General features: G+C 38.2%; 1 protein-coding gene across 4 annotated transcripts in view; it reads left to right on the forward strand.

Moving 5' to 3' along the window:
- The first annotated feature begins 1,934 nt into the window (after window positions 1-1,934).
- Window positions 1,935-16,501, forward strand: part of Wdr59 (WD repeat domain 59) — a 350,259-nt gene continuing 335,692 nt past the window's right edge. For all 4 annotated transcript variants that reach the window (XM_090376889.1, XM_090376890.1, XM_090376891.1 and 1 more), the window contains exons 1-2: window positions 1,935-2,013; window positions 14,159-14,208. In XM_090376889.1, the coding sequence (XP_090233015.1) occupies window positions 1,960-2,013; window positions 14,159-14,208 (104 nt within the window). In that variant the 5' untranslated portion in view covers window positions 1,935-1,959. The remainder of the gene's footprint in view (window positions 2,014-14,158; window positions 14,209-16,501) is intronic.

Consider the following 16,501-nt stretch of genomic DNA (forward strand, 5'->3'; position numbering starts at 1 on the left):
GATGGGGATCAGTCTGGTGTGTTGTATTCGACCTTAATGCGGGTAATCTATTTAGTCATGGTTGCATCTAAGAAGTTTATCACTGTCGGATTGATTGACTTTCAGCGTCTTTGTTAGCCGGCTACGAGGCGGAGTCGAAGGCCTTGCGGTAATTGATGTAGGCCGTGTACAGTTGCCGTGATTCTTCTAGGCTTGCTATATAACTGCAGTATCTATGGCTAATTGCTCCTTACATCCTCTGATCATCCGCTTGCATCCCTTCTGCTGTTTAGCCATGTTCTGTCTCTCCAAATGGCGTGATTCTTCTTAGTTATGCAGTTGTTTAGAATATTGTACATCGCTGGGAGACAGGTGATCGGCCTGTATTTCGCAGGGTTTCTTGTATTTTGGTCCTTATTTTTCGGGTATGTGATTCCTTTAGTAAAAAACTCTGGGATTGTATCTGGTTGACTTTTCTTCCGGGTGTACTGTTCTGCTACATGCGTAGTGCAAATGAGTTTCTTGTACGAGTAGTTGTGGACGTTATCTGTTCCTGGGGTTTGCCAGTTGTGGGACTTCCTGATTGACTGTTGTACTTCTTCCTCCCGAATCTTCTATTCTGTAATCTCCTGTACTGTACATCCTTAGCTTACTTCGGTTGTATTTCTATCGAGGGAGCTCGGCTGTTATGTCTTGCTTCACTGCTCCATATGTCACTCCAGAACTCCTCGATCGCCTTCTGCTCGGGTGATTCATTACCGGCTTTCCGTCGTGTCTTTGCACCGTCAGGCTTTGTACCGCCTGTCCATACTTAGAACAACGTTGTTGGCAGGTTCTTGTGGTGACATCGTCCATTCCTTTGTCAGGGCCCTCTTCAGCTGGTGAACATTTTCTGGGGGGTGTGGACGTGCCACTAGGCATCTCCCCAGAGCGTTCCATATGTGTTCGATGGGATTTAGATCTGTGGAATGGGCAGGTCAATCCATAAGAAAACAATGTCTTCACTTTCCAAAAGCATATCAACAGCTGCAGTGCGATGGGGTGTGGCGTTATCATCCATAAACACGAACTCGGGGCCAATGGCACCTCGGAACACACGCACATGGGGAAGGATTACCTCAGTACAATAGCGTGCACTGGTTACAGTACCGCATTCCAGTATCTGGAGTTGTATACGTCCATCCAAGATAATGTCTCCTCAGACGAGAACACCTCGACAGCCATATCGATCCCTTTCAGTGATGTTTGCGGGGTGATACCGTGTGCTAACCTCTCGCCAGATTAGCTGACGTCCAGAATCGGTGCAGAGACTGAATCTACTCTCATCAGTAAAGAGTGCCTTAAGTAAAGATTTTGTGGTTGTAACCTTTATAAATAGTGTTGGTCCTTAAGTTTTGCATGCCAATGTAGTAATAGAGGCATGTGATGCAAGAAAAGCAAGCGTATGAGCCTACGTAGCATCAGCCAAAAGAAAAAAAAAAAAAACATATCGCATATCCATTCCCTCTAAGAGTTTGTCCAGTTCCTCCTTGAATTTATTTAAGCTATGAACTTCCACAAAGACAGATGGAAGTTTTTTCCAGCCGCACCCGACCGCCAAATTGTGATTGGCACCCGAGCGCAACAGCCACTAGGATTAATGAAGAGAACCGAGAGATCAGCAGCAGAAGAACCGAAAAAACACGGAACTGCCAGCTTGGGAAAGAACATTTTGTAACTTCAGGATTTGTAGGAAACACATATTTTTCATCCAGTTAGCAGGTAAGTAGACAACATAATACACTTAGTTTATAAACCTGATTCATTGAAATTTCGCGGCCTCTGTTTGCTTTCTACAAATTGAAAATAATTCTATAGAAGTCTAGAATTATTTGTTGTATAATACCAACAGTAAAACCTTTTTTTTATTTTTATGCATATTTCCTACCGCTAGGAGCCACCCTTCTGTAGTTTGGAGAAAGATGTCAGGGATGACAAGGTATGGCTGCACGATGGAGCAGCGAATATGTAGTTGCCGAACATCGCGATCTTCAAGTAAGAAACTTCGTGTGATTTTTACCTTCATACCGTAATGAAGTCGCTGAAATTGACGACTACATTTTTCAACAATTATTGCGCTTTTTATTACATTACTTTTTACTATTCGTATCCTGCGGGTTAATAGCATTGCCTTTGGGGTGGCCAGTTAGAATACCAGCCGCTAGTGGTAGTTTGGCTGCTATTTAATTTTGAATACAGTAGAATAGAATCTCGTTAATACAAAGTTCAAGGGTTACCTACATTTTTTCGTTTTGTAATAATGAGTCTGCGCAGTAAGTCAGATTATCATTTTCTTTGATGTATATCTCTTAACATTAACAATATTTAACAAAATAAAGTTTGTATTCATTATTTGTAAGAGAAACCACGATGAAATGGAAAAACATAATTAATAACACAAAGTGTGTCACTAATGCAGAAAATAAAAAGACATTAGGTGATTATAAATTATCAGAGGACACAAAAACCAATGGTACGTGCAAATTAGTCTGGAATCAAGTAGTCTGCAGCAAAACACTTATAAGCTAAATTATAAGTGTTTGGCTCTGAATGCAAAGTAAAAGTAGCAAAGAATTCTTGGTAAAACTCAAGATTTTGGGTACAGAGATTGGCAGGTGCCACTTAATGCTTTCCCCACCCACTGCCCTCTTAGTTTGATATGGCTAGGATGTTTATCCCCTCCGCACTTGCCACTTTTAAATCGCTAACTCGTTTAACGATTTTAAACGAGTGGGATAGGGGGATAAACACCCTAACTAAGCTAAGCACCCCCCCCCCCCCGCCTTGATGACACAAAACAATCAGAAAGAAAATGCCTTCACAATAATCGCTCACCCACAGAATGACTGTACAATCATTCTGTTCTACGCCCACTCTGCATCCAATTATTTCGATACCACAAGTGGTATCCAAATAATCGATTTAGCCGAATTCTTTGCTAAGGTTAAAACTAGAAGGAAAGGGATGAACGACAGTGGCCCTCAAGATATGAGTGACAACTGTTTATTATGTTCAGGTTGCTGACAAGCGGAATAGATATTTCAGCTTGTCAGAATACCAGAGGTATAATAAGTTATAAGTGGAAGCTAAATGATTTTGTGATAATTGAGAAGGAAGTAGAAGAGAAATTGTTGAAACTAAAAGTAAATATGACACAAAGAACTGACAGAATCTATCCAATTATATTATTAAGAAATTTATATAATTATGTTATTAGCAGCAAGAGAGGGGGTAAGCAGGCCTTTGTAATTATGAGAGCATCTTTTGTTTCATGGGATGTTCCTATAGATTGGAGATGTGCAATCTCTTTCTTGATCGTAAAGGGAGATCAGAGGATGAAGCGAATTATTACAGTCCTGTAAGCTTGGCTTCTCTTCCAGAGAAAATGATGAAGTTAGTCAGCAGCCTCCAACCTTAACATCAACATTAGTAGTGGCAAATGATGCGAGAAAGCAAGTTTATATAGTATCAGACAAAAAAAAAACCACTCCTATTTCACCTAACCATTCCCTCTAATAGTTTGTTTAGTTCTTCATTGAATTTATTTAAACTATCAGCTTACACAACCATTGATGTAAGTTTGTTCCAGCAATCAACCACTCATTGGCTAAGAGCAAACTTCCTTCATCAATTTGAATTTTTTACCTCTCGTGTAGTCTCAGCAAGAGGAAGAATCGCATCAGCATCGAGCTTTCTCAATTCATTCAAAGAGTAAAAAACTTCAGTCAGATCACCTTGCAGGCGCCTAGTGTCCAGATGGTGCAATTTGCAGATAATTGATAATTTATTTATCCCTATTTTGTGTTACAATTGTTGGGAGATAACAGCAAGAAGGGAGGGAGAACACATAAGCCAGAAGCTTTTTAGGGGGTGTTCCCTTTGAAAAAGATAACAATAAAAACAGATCTTAAATTACATAGGTGTTATTTAACAGATACATCATAAATAAATCAGACATGTGTCTACATTCCATTACAGAGATCTTCGAAAACCAACCACATATGTCACATGGTTAACAACAGTACTTATAATTACATTGTGAGTACTTTTACAATAACAAGTATGAAAGAAAAAATTATGAAATAATTGCGTAGAGTGTTACAAACTTTTTGACAGCTATTCCTTCAACTTGTTTACATAATTTCCAAACTGGTATGCATTGTGGAGAGTTCAGGAGCTGAGTGGAAGGAAGAACTGAAGCCTTTCTTGGTAAGAGGACCACTTTATTCCACTTGCCAATCTTGTTACCCTTTTCTGTGACCATTCCTGCAGCTCTACATCCTTCCTAAAGTGAGGCTTCAGATCTCTATGCAGTACTCAATATATGGCCTGACCTTTCCTTATATAATGGGATAATCAACTCCTTATCCCTTCTAACAAAATTTCTGTTATCATTGACAAAACCCGATGAGCTACACAGGCAACCCGTCTGCATTGCTCAGAGAACTTCATATCCGAGTGATTAGTGTGAAGCAGTGTTCCTTTAGGATGACTTGAACAGGCTTCAAGAATGGTCAGGAAAGTGGCAGCTACATTTTAATGAACAAAATGTAAGGTCTTATTGCAACCCAAAATAACTTATACTTTAATTCAACCCCTCCAAATGGGGTTGAATTAAAAACAGTAGAAAAGAAACAGATCTGGGAATTATGATATGGCCAGATATGAAATTTTCTGAGCAGTGTAAACAAGTGGCCAGGAAAGCTCATGGGTTCCAATTAATGATTTATTGAACAGTATATGGTAGAGCAGCAGTTCCCAAACTTTTTTGACTCACAAACCCTTATCAAAGTAATAATTTTAATTGCAAACCCCTTTCATCATAATATTTTTTATTGCAAACCCCTTTCAACATAATATTTTTAATGCAAACCACTAAGCCTATATTCTCTGAAATTGTATATTTCTGAATTTTTATTATAAAATATTTCCAGTACTATGTTTTTATAAGTGACTTTACATAATAATAAATATTATTAAGTATTATTTATACTTTTTAAAGCAGTTATTGCGGCCAAAGCTATTGGCCGCAATTTTTCCCATCTCTGTTCCCACCTTTGACAAAACCAGATTGTTCTGTTGCCACATCAGCCAAAGATAAAGCTGACCTGCTAGCATCCTAGTACACCCCATTCAATGCTTCCTGTGGTCTTCCTTCAAAGGAATGTCAGAAGGATTTTGATGAATCTGATGCTAAGAAAGTTCTAGGCCCTGATGGTATTTCTCCATTTGTTCTCAAAACCTGTGCCTCTGAACTTACTCCTGTTTTGTGTCATCTTTTTTCACTTTCTTATTCCAAAGGTGTAATAGTAATCGTGGCAGGTGATGCAAGAAAGCAAGCGTATGAGCTTATGTAGCATCAGCCAAAAAAAAAAAAAAAAAAAAAAAAAACATTCACAAAACCATTCCCTCTAAATTTAAGGAGGAATTGTCCAGTTCCTCCTTAAATTTATTTAACCTATCAACTTCCACAATGACGGATGGAAGTTTGTTCCAGCAATTATGGTGGTAGATGACTCTCATCGACCGGTGCAATACCACCACTTTGCTTATTGGAGGCTTGAAGTGGTGAAATCCATGTTTATTCTCTAGAGCAAAGTTTCCGGCATCCCCCCCCTTCTCTTTCAGCCCATGCACAGTACCAAGTACTATAGGTTTTGATACCTTTCGTGTTTGGGGTTTCCATAAAAAAAAAAATAAAAAAATAAAAATAATCACCCACTGGCTAAAGACAAATTTCTGCACATCTATTCTACAGCTGTCTTTCCTCAATTTGAATTTATGCCCCCTTAGTTTGTAATCTGAACGAGTGGAAAATTCCCATCAGAATTCAGCGTGCTCAACCAATTCAAGGCCATATACACCTCAATCAGATCACCTTAAGTGAACAAAACAGAAGAAAATCACACAACAAAAATAAGACTATATCACTTTTCTAAGACTATATCTAAGACTATATCACTTATCCAAGAGTTATCTAAGACTATATTACAGGATCTGGAAAGGTTGAGAAGATGGGCTGAAAGGTAGTGGTATGTGATGCAAGAAAGCATGTGTATGAGCTTATGCAGCATCAGCCAAAAAAAAAAAAAAAAAATTACACCATTCCCTCCAAATGCCTGTCCAGTTCTTCCTTAAATTTATTTGACCTATCAACTTCTACAACGACAGATGGCAGTTTCTTCCAGCAATTAACCACCGCTCGCTAAAGGCAAATTTCCGCACATCTATTCTACATCTGCCTTTTCTTAATTTGAATTTATGCCCCCTTAGGTTCGTAATCTGAACAAGTGGAAGGATCCCATCAGAATTCAGCGTGCTCAACCCATTCAAGGCCTTATACACCTTAATCAGATCACTGCGCAGGTGCCTAGTCTCCAGCCACCACTGCAATTTGCAGAACTTAAGCCTCTCTTACGATGTGGTTACAAAGGAACTGGATGCAAAAAATAATTTTGATATCATATATTTGGATTTCAGGAAAGCTTTTGACACCATTGCACATGGAAGACTATTGTACAAATTGGAGCAGAATGGTATTAAGGGTAAGTTGCTACAATGGATAAAAGGATGGTTAAGTGGGAGAAGACAGAGGGTGGTAATCAATGGGTGTTGCTCCTCTTGGACTAATGTTATTAGTGGAGTCCCACAGGGTTCGGTGTTAGGTCCACTGTTGTTTTGTATATTTATCAATGATATTGATGAAGGTAAATCAGGCTTAATGTCGAAGTTTGCAGATGATACAAAGGTTGGCAGGGTTGTTAATCACAATAATAGCAGTGTGCTACTGCAACAGGAGCTAGATAATTTGGGCAGGTGGGCTAAGAAGTGGCAACTAAAGTTTAACCTTGAGAAATGCAAAGTACTGCATATGGGTAAAAGTAACCCCAGAGAAACGTACCAACTGTGTGGTACTACACTTAAAGTGGTAGAAAATGCAAAAGACCTGGGAGTAATTGTGCAGTCAGATATGAAGTTTTCTGAGAATTCGGACAGGCTGCCAGGGCAGGTCATGGGGTTTTGTCAATGATATATAGGAATTTTGCTAGCAGGGAAAAGAAGGTGATTATCCCTCTGTATAAGGCAATGGTCAGACCACGCCTTGAGTACTGCGTACAGGTCTGGAGGCCTCATTTTAGGAAGGATGTAGATTTTTTTTTTTTGGCTGATGCTGCATAAGCTCATACACTTGCTTTCTTGCATCACATGCCACTACTACTACTACTCTCTTGGTAAGAGGATCCCTTCATTCCCCTCACCCATCTTGTTGCCCTTCGCTGTACACACTTAAGCAAATCTACATCCTTCCTAAATTGAGGCCTCCAGGCCTGTAAGCAGTACTCAAGGCATGGTCTGACCATTGCCTTATACAGAGGGACAATCACCTCCTCTTCCCTGCTAGCAAAATTCCTGAACATTATTGACAAAATCCTATGAACTGCTCTTGTGGACTGTCTACATTGTTCAGAAAACTTCATATCTGACTGCACAATTACTCCCAGGTCTTTTTCATTTTCTACCACCCTAAGTGTAGTACCACACAGTTGGTATGTTCCTCAATGGTTACTTCTACCCATATGCAGTACTTTGCATTTCTCAAGGTTAAACTTCAGTTGCCACTTCTTAGCCGATCTGCCCAAATTATCTAGATCCTGTTGCAGTAGCACACTGCCATTACTGTCATTAACAACTCTGTCAACCTTTGTATCATCTGCAAACTTCGACACTAAGCCTGATACACCTTCATCAATATCATTGATAAATATACAAAACAACAGTGGACCCAACACCGAACCCTGTGGGACTCCACTAATAACATTAGTTCAAGAGGAGCAGCACCCATTGATTACCACCCTCTGTCTTCTCCCACTCAATCATCCTTTTATCCATTGTAGCAACTTACCCTTAATACTATTCTGCTCAAATTTGTACAGTAGTCTTCCATGCACAAGTGTCAAAAGCTTTCCTGAAATTCAAATATATGATATCAAATTTATTTTTTGCATCCAGTTCCTTTGTAACCACATCATAATTCCAATCAGATTTGTCAGACAAGACTTTCCCTTAACAAACCCATGCTGTGTCTGAATTATTGCTGAGTCTTGTCTAGATGATCCTGCAATGCATCTTTAACCAGTGACTCCATTATTTTACCTGGAACAGAAGTTAAACTAACTGGTCTGTAATTACTTGTGTCACCCTTCGATCCCCTTTTATGAATTGGGGATACATTTGCACATCTCCAGTCCATGGGGACCTCCCCTGAGTCCAAGGATGCTCTCATAATTATGGCTAAGGGTTTGTTTAGTTCCTTTGCTGCCTCCTTTAATATAACTGGATAGATCCCATCCACCCCAGGTGCCTTTCTTATGTTTAATTTCAACAATTTCTCCTCCACTTTGCTGTCAGTTATTACAAGATCATTAAGCACCCTGTTAGAATTTGATAACCTTCTGGCATTTTGAATCCTTAACTTCTCATGTGTCAATGTAGATGCAAAATGCTCATTCAGTTTGTTTGCTTTCTGAGCAGGATCATCGACAGTCGAACCATCGATATCAAGTGGACCAATCTGATTCATCCCCTTACTTTTAGAGTTTATATAAGTAAAGAAATCCTTGCTGTCTTTCTTAGCATCCTTTGCCAAAGAGTTCTCGTAATCTACCTTTGCCTGCCTAACCTCTCTTATGACTTGATTACACTCTAGGTTATATCTGCCATAGGCTTCTGTGTCGCCTGATAATTTATATGCATCCTATACATTTTCTTCTCTGCCACGAGTCTTATTAGTTCATTTGACAACCATTTAGGCCTAAACCTTGAACAATATTTCTTAATGGGTTCGAAATTTTTAGTAGCTTCCACGATTAATTCCTTGAATGCTTCCCACTTAGAATTTGCTGTTGGTAACATCATTAGTTGGTCCCACTGTACAGAATTTAAAAACTGTTTGAGACCACTGTTGTCACCTTTATGGAAGCAAAAACCCTTTCCTTTACCCCGATGGTAATTATATCTTTAAGTAAATCCCACATCAGTACACTGTGATCACTGCCACCTAGTGGTTCCTTTTTCTGCAAATTCTTAATACACAAATGATCACTGCTGATAACCAGATCAAGAGTATTACCCTCTCTGGTTGCCTCTCGAACGGCGCCTCTGTAGCCAGGTGAGCAAGAGCAGTAGTGTGTAGCACACACTTCTTGATTAGACCGGGGTTCAAGCCCGTGACCACCAAATATGGAGGATGCAGAAAGGTCAGGGAATGACCACTGCATATCAACGGAGCAATATGGCTTTAGTTGCTAATGCCCCCTAAAAACCAAATAACAACAGCCTCTTGAACATGCTGCTGCAGAAAACAATCATCCAATAAATCCACAAAAGTCTTACTAGTGTGTGAGTGACCAATCCACAAGTTCCAGTCAATATCTGGGAAGGTAAAATCCCCCATTTTAAGACATTTTGATTTACTAGCCCACTATATTTCTCTGTACAATTGTTCGCTGTACTCATTCGAGTCATTAGGCCTATAACACACTCCTACTCTTATTTTTACTTTTGCAGTGATTATGTCACACCAAACAGTGCACTGTTTGGTGTGACATGACTCGACAGTGACTCAACAGTGCACTGTCCATCTATATCAACTGGATGCACTTCCTTTGATTTTATGTTTTTCTCAATTAACAGTATAAACCCTCCTCCCTTCCTATCCTGTCTATCCTTTCTGTACACATTGTACTCCCCAAATTCCAATTCTGCACTCATTATGTCTGTGTGACACCACGTCTCTGATATCTCAACAATATCTGCTTTTGATGTCTTGACTAGCACTTCAAGCTAATCACATTTATTTACTGTACTTCTAGCATTAGTATACATGCAAGTATACATGCACCTATTCTTATTCTTAGTTACCCTAACACATTCCATATACCCATCTGTTTCACGATGACTGCCATCAGTCCTTGAAACCCCTAGCACCTCTCGCTCCAGGCCGCTGCTTATTCCAATTGAAGTAGTGCAAGAATTACCTTCACCTCTGCCTGTGGCTACTTCTTCCTTCTTGGAAATTTTCTCATATCCAGCCATTTCCTAAAAAGGGTGACAAATCCATTCCATTCAATTATCATCCCATTGCAATGACTTCTACTCTTTCCAAAGTAATGGAGAAATCAATTAACCACCAACTCTTAAACTGGAAATCTTTCATCTAATCAACGATCGCCAGTATGGATTCCATCAGTGTTGTTCCACTTGTGATATTCTGGCTTATGTTACCCATCTATGGACAAATTCAATGGAAAAGTTTGGTGAAACTCAAGCCATTGCTCTTCACATTTCAAAGGCTTTGATGATCATGTTTGGCATAAAGGTCTTCTAAATATGCTTCCATCCTATGGTTTGCCAGATGTTCTTTGTAACTGGGTATCCAGTTTTCTCTCTGACTGCTCACCAAGGGTGACGGTAGATAGCTCTCTGTCTTCTAACTTCACTAATACTGGTTTCCCACAAGGTTCAGTTCTTTCTCTCACTCTTTTCCTCTTGTATATTAATGACCTTCTTCCATTGACCGGAAATCCTATCCATAGTTTTGCTGACGATAGCACATTGCATTCCACCTTCTAGTTTGAGAAACCTTGCCCTGCTCAAACAGCATCATCTCAATTATCCACTGGCAAATCCTTAAATGCTGATCTCCAGGTAATTCTCCAGTTGGGCAAAGATAACTTAATTTCAATCCTTCTAAAACTCACTCCTGTTTTATATCTCGCAAAAAGGATTCTTCTGCCCTATGCTTATTTTCAATGACACTCTAATTTCTGGGCAAGATCATATATCTCTATTGGGGATTATCCTGACTTCTAATCTCTCCTGGAATAAACACATTATAAATATTGCTTCCTCCGCATCTAAAAAAACTGGGCTTTCTCTTTCACTCTAGGCATTACTTTTCTTCCAAACAGCTGTACAAATCACAAATCCACCCTACCATGGAATATTGTTCCCACATCTGGGCGGTGCCTCCAAAACCTCTCTCGGACTTCTAGATTCCATTCAGAAGGGGACAGGTAGGTTAATTAGTGTCTCTCTATTCTCTGTCTCTTAGACTTTGTTGCATGCCTTTTCTATAGATACTTTCATGGGCACTGTTCTTCTGAATTGGCTTCTATAATATCTGCTCTCTCTTTCAAAGCAGTCCGAACATGTGCTGCAATCAGTCAACATCCTTTTACTGTCCAAGTTAACTCACAGAACCAACTTTTTTTTCTTCCTCATTTATTCATTCAACTTCTGTTTTCTGGAACAACCTTCCTTCATATGTATTTCCTGAAAATTACAATCTACAGAAGTTCAAGTCTAATGTCAATAAGTATCTTCCTTCATCCTTTCAACCCATGCACGGTACTAAGTACCATAGGTTCTAAAAAAAAAAAAGAAAAGTACCTATACATAACAATGATCCTTGAGAATGAAAAAAAAATTAATATGGAAACATTTATTTAACATGATATACTATAAGATAGTAAACTAATTATAAGGAACTGTGGGAGATATGGTTTCTTTCTTTGGAATTTATTTAATTTTATTTTACTTTATTGTTTATTATTTGTTATATTTTGTAGTTTACAATAATATACCTATTTAAATCTAAGCAGTTGCCATTACCGAATTTTTAGTACAAACCCCCTGGAACACTTTCGCGAACCACTAGTTGGGAACCACTGCTGTAGAGGTTGGGAGGTCATAATCCCACTGAATAAGGCAGTTGTAAGACAGCATTTGAAATACTATGTCCCGGTATGGAGATCTCATCTGAAAAAAAAGATATTGAGGTTATTGAAAAAGTTTAGAGACATGCAACTGAAATGGTGAGATCATCAAAAGGGCATCCATATGAGGAACGACTTTGATTATATATTATGTGGGCTGCAGAGCTTGGCACCCAGGCACCTTAGATGGGATCTGATTGTGGTTTATAAGGCTTTGAGAGGAGTTATTAAAATTAGAGGTGGAATTTTCAGTTATAAAGAATTCCAGATATGTGGGCTGTAAAGTCAAATTACAGGAGAACAGGTTTAGCCTAGTTTGTAGTAAGTTGTCTTTTAGCCAGCAAATCATTGATTACTGGAAAAATTTCTCTATACAGGTAATTGGGGCTGACTTTTTAATGTAATTGGTCAACTGAATTGTTATCTATGTGAGGAGGGAAGTGCATAATTTTATCTTTTTTTTTTTTGGCCCACTGCAGCAAAAGTTTGCACTTATATGGCTAATACTAATAAATTGTTTGCTTTTTTATGCTTTATTATACATATGTATAATTTGCTTTATTATACATATGTATAATAAATTGTTTGCTTTTTTATTTCCTTTTTCCCTTGGATAAAAAAAAAAAAAATTAAATACAAGTGGACCAATCTGATTCATGCTGAAAAAATGGATACGTTTTACCAGAAGTGAAACACATTCATTATATTTGATGTTTTATTCATTACGATTGATAAAAATAATACCCGTATAATTTTTGTAATCAAGAAAATATTTTTTATTTTCTGGACAGTTAACAGTATAGTGTCCATTTCCATAATCCATATATCAATGCATGGATATAGTGACTTTGCAGAAAGTAATACAAACAACTTCATTCAGTTGCTCATGTTTCATATTATTGTTAGGAGACCTGCTCTTAATAAATCCCTAAAGAACATTGCTGCAGACGGAAATATCTTGACTCTGCAGAAGCAGAAACAGGAGTGGGCAATCTTTCTGGTCCTCTCTTAATCCATCTGCTTAGAAAGACCTTATCCATTCACCAATTGGTGAAGCATAATGGGGAGGTTTACATATCCTGCTAGAGCCATAAATGTTCATGGTTATACAATTCCATATATTTATGTTTTTTAAGTGTGTACCTTATAATCATAAACATTTTATTTATGATTATAAAGTCTTCAATTTGTGGAATGAACTCTTCATAAAGCATCCACAGATAACTGGGTTGTGCCACAGATATATGGAAGAAACAAAGTGCAGTCAAGCTTTGTGCACTAACTACCACCCAAAAAAATTACTTGGGGAAGATTATTCTTGACATCATATGAAGAGAACATTCTTGACTCCAGATCTTTTCCTCTAGAAGTGTCTGTACTCTAAAAGTCTGCTGCTTTATAAATGATGTGTGCTGATGAACCCTCTGATGAAAATATGGACCAAAGGAGAACATCATAGAATTTCTTTCATCATAGAAACATTTTATTCAGTGATTAGTATGACATTTATAGTAGAGAAACTTCTAGTTCTTTTGGAGTAAAGAACTTAACTTCACTTCTGTGAAGATGAGAATAACCTTCTCCATGTAATGATTTGGATAGCAGTTACATACATTCAAAAACGGCCTCCGTAGCCGAGTGGGCAGGAGCGGGAGTGCAGTAGCACACGCTCTTTGAGTAGACCGGGGTTCAAGCCCCTGACTGCTGAATACGGTCGATCTGCCAACCTGCACTGGACCAGCGTGGCAGATTATGGTCCATTTCCCTCAGCATGAATTGTTGAGGAGGCTTCCATCCTGCAGTGGGTTGATAATGGCTGCACTTTACTTTTTTTACTTTTTTACATTCAAAAATCTTCCATGTGTCAGGCTTGGTCTTGTTATATCCAGTTCTGATTTGCATTGCCAGTTGGTGACATTTACACTTTATTGTGTTATGGTATTCACTTACATGGATTGTGTTTTTTGTCACCTCTCCGAAATACCTTCTTTCCTCAAAAAGAGCTATTGGCTTTAATGAAGCAAATAGCTTCATGTTTGATTCCAAAGCCTTTTGGAAGCAAATACAAAAATCTGTAAATATGTCATTCAAGGATTTTCTACTCTGTTGTCATCAGCTCAAACAGTCATAACTCAGGCCATTCATTTTCATGCATAATGCCTTAAAAATGATATGATACCTTAAAAAATGATGATTAGAAAAATACAAACCATATTTGAATTTAAAGTGAAAAAAAAAAAAAAAAAAAAAACAGCAGTACAGGGACTTTAGCTAACGGCTTCTTTGCTACCAAAAGCATTTGATTAATTCAAAAGTTCTCATCCACAAAACTCTAAAAGAATTTTTTTTTTCTTTTTTTTTAGGCAAATACAATGTCCATAGACCATACAGGCAATTTTGTTACATTAGCTGGGTAAGTATATCTTGAATATTAAAACTTACTCCGCAAATACAATTAGATGTATTAAAATGCTGTAGTGTGTTTTCATTTTTCCTCTTAAGATTTATTCTCACCTATGCCTTTTTAAAGTAATTATATGAAATAAAAAGTAAATAAGTTTGTCTGCTTCTTAACAATTATAACAACCATACCTTTTCTGGAGTGAGTTTCTTGAAATGCCTGGCTCCTGAGGAATTTTTTTTTTTTTTTTTTTTTTTTATAGTGGGCTCTGTGGAGTTAGTGGAATTTTGAAAATTCATAAAAATGAAAACAGTGCATATAATGCTTTTAAATATTAATTTGCTCTTATTTTGGCTTGGTTGGCCAATATTAGAATGAAATTATTTAAAAAGTCACATCAAAATTTTTAAAAAATTTCACTAAAAATATTCCAGGTTTTGTAAGTTAAACAATAGTGCTTGATAGGCACGATCTTCTCCAATTTTAAAATGTATTTTCATGCTGAAATCTATTATGAACTGTGTCTATAATTATTTAGAAACACTGATAAGAGATGCCAGCACTTACTGAAAATTTGTAATGTATTTTATGCGTTGTTTGAAATTACCTTAAAAAACAGACGGCTCTGTCATTAATATCTAGACTTGCATGTGTACAAATAACCTTTATTGATAGGAAAGCTAATAATGTGTGCCAAAACCTTTAGCCTTTATGACAGCCTCTAGTCTCTGTGGAACACTATCCACCAGTTTTTTTTTTTTTTTTTAAATATCTTCTGATATTTTACGGCATTTGGCCTTCAAAGTGTTGACCAGTTCATCTCAGTTTTTTGGGTAGGCCCTCTTCACTTGTCCCCAATGATCCAATTCATCCCAGAGGGCCTTTATGATTTAGGTCAGGGCTCTGGGCTGTTTCGATGCTCATGTCCTCAAACTAGTTGGTCAGAATATGAGCAGTATGACATGGAGCATTGTCTTGCTGATACAGGTATGAGCCTTCTCCAACATGCTGCCACAATGTAAGTAATGCATTATTGTCTAGGACATCTAGATAGATCTCTGCATTTGTGCTTTTTGTCCAAAACAACCAATGGCCCCAGTTAAAATCATGATAAACAGCCTCAGACCATCACGCTACCTGTGCCAAACTTTGTTTTCTGGATGATACAGTCTTCCGGGTAGCTTTCTTTGGGCATCTGCTGCACCCAGCACAACCATCAGACTAATAGACTGTGTACCATTACTTGTCACTCCAAAGCATGGCTTTCCATTGGTCTACAGTCCAAGAACAGCATGCCGTATACCAAGCTAGACAGTGTCTGGCATTACTTAGGGTGAGTGATGGCTTGCGGACAACTACACAACTGTAGTAACCCATATCATACAGCATTCTCTGAACTGTACTAGTGCTGACACGTGTTCCAGTTGTTTCACTGAGGGCTTATGTGTGCTGCAACAACCTCGACTTGCATTCCGAGTGGATAACCTTTACTGATAAGAAAACTAATAACCAATAACCTTTATTGATAGGAAAACTAATAATGTGTGCCTTTAGCCTTTATGACAGCTTCTCGTCTCTGTGGAACACTTCCTTGAATTTATTCAAATTATCCACTTCTACAACAACAGATGGAAACTTATTCCAGTAATCAACCACCCATTGCTGCAGACAAACTTCCACACATCTATTCTGTAACCATCTTTTCTCAATTTTAATTTATATTCCCTCATGTGCATAGTCTGGGCAAGAGGAAGAATTCCATCAGTATTGAGTTTGCTCAAGCCATTCAAAGTCTTAAACACTTCAATCAGATCACTTTGCAGGTGCCTAATCTTCAGATGCAATTTGCAGAACTGAAGCCTTTCTTGCACTCCCCCTTTTCCCCCTGACCAGTCTCATTGCCCTTCTCTGCCCATTACAGCAGTTCTACATCCTTCCTAAAATGAGGCCTCCAGACCTCTATGCAGTACTCAAGATCTGGCCTGATCGTTACCTTATACAATGGGATAATCATCTTATCCTTGCTAGCAGAATTCCTGTATATCACGAACCTCATGAGCTGTCCTGGTAGCCTGTCTGCTCAGTAAACTTCATACCTGACTGCACAAATACCCCCAGGTCTTTTTCATTTTCCACTACCCTGAGTGAGTACCACACAGTTGGTATGTTACTCTGGAGTTACTGCCACCCATATGCAGTACCCTGCTTTTGTCAGTGTTAAACTTCAATTGTCATTTTTGCCTATCTGCCTAATTTTTCTAGATTTTGTTGTAGCAGCATACTTTCATTACTGTCAATTAACCAC

This window comes from Mastigoproctus giganteus, chromosome 7 (genome assembly GCF_048544385.1).
Source record: "Mastigoproctus giganteus isolate SK-2022 chromosome 7, ASM4854438v1, whole genome shotgun sequence".
Classification (NCBI taxonomy): domain Eukaryota; kingdom Metazoa; phylum Arthropoda; class Arachnida; order Uropygi; family Thelyphonidae; genus Mastigoproctus; species Mastigoproctus giganteus.